The following is a 5974-nucleotide window of genomic DNA, read 5'->3' on the forward strand; positions in this document are numbered from 1 at the left end:
ATACGAGTTTGTGGACATGTCACGCATTCTAATCGGACGTCGTACGTGAAATTTATTAACGACGGAAGTTAGTTTCCGATTTGGAAAATGGTATAAAAGGAAAAATTGACGGATTAGGGTTTCTATTTTCGGACCCTCACCCCCGCCCCCTCCCCTTTCTCTCTGTTCTCTCTGGCTCTCTCCCCGATTCTCCCTCCCTCCCTCAGAAACTTCATCGGTGATCTCGCCGACCAGCCCATCGTGGGCCACACCGCCTAGCCCAGAAGCGTCGCACGGCTCTCCTCTCCAAACCCCGAAACTCGACGCGGTTCCCCTCGCCGCCGTGAAGCCGCGCGATGACCCGAGGCTCGCGCGATTCCTCCGCCGTCCGAGCAGCTCATCCGCCGACACAAGCTCTCGACTTTCACCCCTCTCCACCCTCCAACACCACATGCGAGCGATTGAGACGCGATTCGAGCCGCGACACGCCCTCCACGAGGAATCGAGCACCGCCGGCCTCTCAAGAGTTTCCGGCGACTAATCCGACGGTTTTGAGAACCAATCAAGGTGAGGGTTAGCTTATAGATTGATTATGGTTGTTTGTGATGGATTTGGGTGGTTTTGGGAGGAGATAGGAGGAGGAATGGAGGAGGGAGGTACCGCCGCCTAGGGCGGCGCGTGACGGGAGATGGGGTGCTTATGAGGCGGCCTAAGGCTGTAGGAGGGTGGAGGAAGAAGAAAGGAAGAGTTTTAGGGCGGCAGTGGCGTGCTACGCGCCGGTTTTAGAGTCGGCACGTGGGCCCCACGTGTTGTCACAGTGAGTGGGGCGTGAATAGTGTTTTTCAAACAGTAATTTTGTAAAATTTATTTTTACGTACGGTGAATGTAAAAAGTGATTTATATACAGTAAATGTGAATTAAATTTACCTACATTAAATGTAAATTACGTGCAGTAAATGTAAAAGTAATTTCGGAAGGGTAAATCATAATTATTATTTACTGAGATAGTATTTACGATTGAATAGTATGCATATGTACATAAATACGTAAACAGTATGTACTCGTACATGAATACATAATTAATATGTATTTGTACATTAATATGTGAATAGAAACTATGTGAATAGAAACTATGTGAACAGTAATTTCGTAAAAATCAGAAATTGCTTAACAGTAAAATATTATTACTGTTTCGGCATTTAAGGTTTTACGTAACGGTTCTAAATTCACTTCTTATCTATTCTAGGTGATCGATACTTCAAGTAAAGGATTCACATTCGAAATCGTGGATATTACGCTTGATTTTACCCTTGCGGAGATTCATGAATATGCTAAATTTTAAAGAATGAACTATGATATAGTGGATTGTGTATGTGTATAAATGGTAAAATATGTACATATATATGGTTTGCTATATTATATACTGTCGTAATTTCCGTTGCGAATAAGTTCATTTTGGTGTTGAGATTTATTTATTGAACATGTTGATTTGATTTGTACCATATCATGTGATGATTGTTGGTACGTGGTTTTAACATTGAGTTTTGTTTAAAAGTTTTATGTCTTCGGACGTGTGTTATGTCTTCGGACATGTTTATGTCTTCGGACGTGTGATATGTCTTCGAACGTGTTTCTGTATTCGGATGTGTGATTTGTCTTCGGACGTGTTTTCTGTCTTCGGGCGTGTTGGCATGTCGAAACCTAGTTTTGGTCGGGCGAAAGTTACGATACAGTTAGATCTCTAGTCTGTCTACCGGGATACTGCATAAGAGGTAACAAATGGGTTATCGGCTTATGAGTACCCATATTTTGGATATTGGGTAGCAGGTGGTTGCCCAATGTCGGCGGCATACCATCATGGGGGGTAACAGAGGTGTACCAGCGCTCATGAGTACCCATATTATAAATGCATTTGGGTAAACAGAGGGGTTGCCCAATTTCTCATGAACACATATATTTTCACATTATTAGACAACCAGATGGGCCATCTAATGAGTCATGAGTGCATTTATAATTGATGTTTTGTGGATTTTCGTATATATTTTTATGCGAGTTGTATTGTTGTTTTACTCATACGAGATGCAAAGCTTACCGGGTTTGTGCTTACAATCCCGGTGCACCTATTCGATGGTGTATGGCATAATTCCGCAGGTGTGGATTAGCGGAAATCGACGGACAACTCTGAAGACTTGAAGTTGTTTATTTCTATCTTGTGGTGAGAATTTAAGAGGATTTTTACATTTCCATTTGATGTAATGTTGAATTATAAATTTGGTTTGTAATAATCGATTTGGCTGAGTTGTACCTTGAACTCAGAAATGATCCGCTATGACATTAAAATGATTTCGATTTATTGAGATTGTTTTAGAGTTTTTCATGACTTTGAAATTTGAGTTTCATACTCGAAATTTTGGGGTCGTGACAATTAACCCGAGGGGTAAAATATCTCTCAAAATCAGTCGGGTTAGATCTAAAAGGCCGACACGGGGTTGGACCCCAAAACCGTGTTGAGCGTGCCTGAGGCGCTGCTAGTGTCGGGGAGGGTCGAAGGAGAGGGTTGTAGAAACCGGGGAAGGGGAGACGTCGGAGCACAAAGCTGCAAGGCGGAGGCACTGACTTTGAGGCGGCATCCGGTCGTCATGCGATGCCAGGTGGATCTGTGGCATTGATGCATGGGCGTGTGCAAGGCTAAGTTTCTGGATCGGTGGCATTAGGTCTCTCGACGGGTCTACACAGAGCGTCCAATCTATAATTCCCAATCGAAGGAGATAGTTCTAGCAGTGCGGGTCTGGTGTGGGTGCAGATTCTGATATGCAAGGTTGCCGTTGCTAAAGAAGAAGATGGGTACCCAGAACAAATTTTTGGGTGCCCTAGATCAAACCGATTTTTGGTTTTTTTTTCTTTGCAAAATTTTTTTTCAATAGATTGATTTTTTTTTTCATCTTCTTCTGTCGAGTTTTTCATTGGATAATGAATTTTTTTCTTCAGAAAATACGGTTTTAGACCTAAAAATTCAGGATTAGAACGACGTGCTGATAATGTGTTATAGAAGAATGTAATACTCATCATAATAGAGAGAAGTATCATCTTTATTCATTGAAGGAGGTTATATATATATATATATATATATATATATATGCATTCAATGAGTATCCCGTAGAATCAGAGATTATATATTATTCATTCTCTAGACTAACCTATATTAATTAGGACAAGATACACCTTTTGTGATATGGTTTTTACACGTACATATTGTTTCACGGGAAATACGAAAAGTTCGACAATATTTATAGTTCGATTTGCTTAGTCCAAGACTCCAATCTTCTGGTAGCTTTGAATGGAATCAATAAGAGTTTCCCCTAGTGGCCGGTAAGTCCAACCCAATCTCTGCAATTTTTCCGAACTCAGTTTCTCTTCTTCTTCCTTCGTATGCGTAAGCCTGCCAGTTCCAACAAAGAGGGGGTAACACATGCATGATCACAACACACTATAAAACAAATCGTGAATTTTCGTGCTAAATTAGTCAGATCTTAATATAGGTTAAAATGTTTCACAATATAGAGATTGGGATTGCTTAGACATAAGAAATTATGGTCTAACTCAAATAAAGTGAATATAAAAGTACGTACTCGGGAGAATAGTTGTAGTTAGGATGTGAAATCTTCAAGTATTTCTCTACTACTTCTTCAACCCCGATTGCATGTGCTGTGCATATGTATCTTTCTCCAGCCTCAGATTTCTTGTATACAAGAAGCAGTGCAGCAGCTAAATCGCGGGCATCCACCAACGTCCAGTAATTGTATCTCGCCTTCTCAAATCCACCTTTTTAGAGAGCCAGTTTGCATAATTAGACACTAAAATGAATGTTCTCTTGCCTAGCCCACAACATAAGATGCATATGTAGGTGACACTAAATTCAGCACTACTAATCTAATCGTGTACCTTTGAATACTGAAGGCAGGAGCCAGCTACTAGTATTCATAGTTGATTGCAACAATGGCCCCAAAATAACAGAAGGACAAACAGTTACAACCTCAAGTCCGCTAGTGCTTCTTCCAAACTCCAAAGCTGCAGCTTCTGCTTGAGTTTTGGAAAGATAATACCAATCCTTACTGGACTTAACATATTCAACATCAGACCAACAGCTCTCGTCTTTCACTTGATCCTTCGGCCAGTTCGGGTTCTTCACAACAGCAGCTATTGAGGACACAACAACAACTCTCTTCACCTTGGCCTCTACGCAAGCTTTCAAAACATTAAGTGTTCCCTTCACAGCTGGTTCAAGCAGTTGTGCTTCCGGATCTGTTATGGTAGTTGGAAAAGGTACAGGACTGGCAACATGGAACACACCACTGCACCCTGAAACCGCCAACCTTAGTGAATTATAATCCAGCAAATCTGCCTTGAACAGCTTCAGGTTCTCTGATGCTCTGTCCAGCTTGTTCAGGAGATCATACTTGCTATCTCCTGCACATTATCATTTTTATGATATTAACTTGATATTTAGACGAATCAACCAATCAGTGGGATCGCAAATATATATCTTATAACCCAGCTTATTACGTACCTGGTTGTCTGACGGTTCCGTGGACGACATAGTTGTTGGACAGTAGAAGCTTGACAACCCAGGAGGCAGCAAACCCTCCAGCTCCGGTAACACACACTGTTTCCGGCGCCATTATCTATAGCTTTACTATATGTACTTTCTTAACTCTATCTTTCGTATATGATCGATCAGTGTATCGATCTATATATTTATCTCTGAAGACATCGCCTCACCCTGTACAAAGGTACGTAATTAAATTAAAATGCCAAAAAAAAAAATTAAACAAGACATGCAAGAGTGAACAATGAAACATTCACCTTAAAATAATAGACTAATACCTGAGACGGCAATAGCCTTATTATATATATAGGATCAAGCAGAGACGACGTGGAACAAATTATGATTGGAAATAAGAAACAAATCATGTACTAGTCGTATTCCTGCGGCTCAAGGAAGGTTAATTTATGCAAATTAATTATTTAATGCATTGATGTTTGCTAAGCTTTCATTGTCATAGATAATTATAAGGTTCACACCGTCGACCCAAGATTCTCATTCATGAAAGGAATGACCTGAGGATATGATCTCATTGTCGTATACATGGATCACTCCATTATATATCAATCATAGTTTCTTTTTTTCTATGACAGGAATGAGAAACAGAAAGAACATACAAGAAGACCCAAGAGACAAACACCACATGCAGCAAAGGAAAGCAGGCCGGCTTACTTAGTTAGAGCTAGATGTTATATGCTACATCTATCTAATCTAATCCACGAATAATCCACAAATAACCATGAAACCATCGTCCATCGATCACAATCAATTTCTACTTCTAGTTGCACTAATAGTACGTAGAATTGTCAGCAACACCATTTCAGTCCCTCCACATATAAAAGGAAAGTCTCCCTACCCAATAGGAGTATAAAACGCCGTCCAGTATATCAACAGTGACCAAACAAGGTAGGATGCCTCAACGAACGTCGCACCCGGCCTGCACTCCAATCAAACTATCAATTGTAAGGGTAATAACTATAAATTATAAGCAACTATGCAAGATAAACCTTCTGGATTGGAATTGCAAATTTGCAACAAGCAAATTTTCCTAGCGTTGTGGAGTGATGGATTCAAACAAACTCATCTATTTAGGCGAAGCTAGCTAGCTCACTTTTATCCTTTAATCATTACTGTAATAAGTTCGTTATGAACTCCTTATACACTAGTTTAAGCACCAACGTACAATCCCAACTTTTCCTTCTTTATCCTACTGATCATCATCTTGTTTTGCTGAACAGTCCGAATTTCTTCCATGCCCATCTTTTTCTCTCATGCATGTATATAATCTATTGCTTCTCCTCTCTAATTTCATTTGAATGTCTTACTAATATATGCATGTGATTCTCCCTTTTTCACAAATGTATTTGGCGAATTTTTACCAAAACGATGTCT

At 40.3% G+C, this 5974-nt stretch overlaps 1 protein-coding gene across 1 annotated transcript; it reads right to left on the bottom strand.

Annotated features, from left to right (window-relative positions):
* Positions 1 to 3282: 3282 nt before the first annotated feature.
* Positions 3283 to 4658, bottom strand: LOC126796471 (cinnamoyl-CoA reductase 1-like). Its single transcript, XM_050523299.1, has 4 exons — positions 4547 to 4658; positions 3922 to 4446; positions 3605 to 3801; positions 3283 to 3402 (listed from the first exon to the last, which is right to left on the bottom strand). The coding sequence occupies exons 1-4, from the start codon at positions 4656 to 4658 to the stop codon at positions 3283 to 3285; spliced, it is 954 nt and encodes a 317-aa protein (XP_050379256.1).
* Between the last annotated feature and the right edge of the window lie 1316 nt (positions 4659 to 5974).

The sequence above is a fragment of the Argentina anserina genome, chromosome 5 (assembly GCF_933775445.1).
Source record: "Argentina anserina chromosome 5, drPotAnse1.1, whole genome shotgun sequence".
Classification (NCBI taxonomy): Eukaryota; Viridiplantae; Streptophyta; class Magnoliopsida; order Rosales; family Rosaceae; genus Argentina; species Argentina anserina.

Bases quoted from the DNA above. Each gene is read 5' to 3' on its own strand.
- LOC126796471 (XM_050523299.1), bottom strand. From the start codon at position 4,658: ATGGCGCCGGAAACAGTGTGTGTTACCGGAGCTGGAGGGTTTGCTGCC. The intron at 3,802-3,921 runs GTACACGATTAG...CTCTCTAAAAAG, and splicing joins CCTGCCTTCAGTATTCAAAG to GTGGATTTGAGAAGGCGAGA. The intron at 3,403-3,604 runs GTACTTTTATAT...ACGCATACGAAG, and splicing joins ACAACTATTCTCCCGAGTAC to GAAGAAGAAGAGAAACTGAG.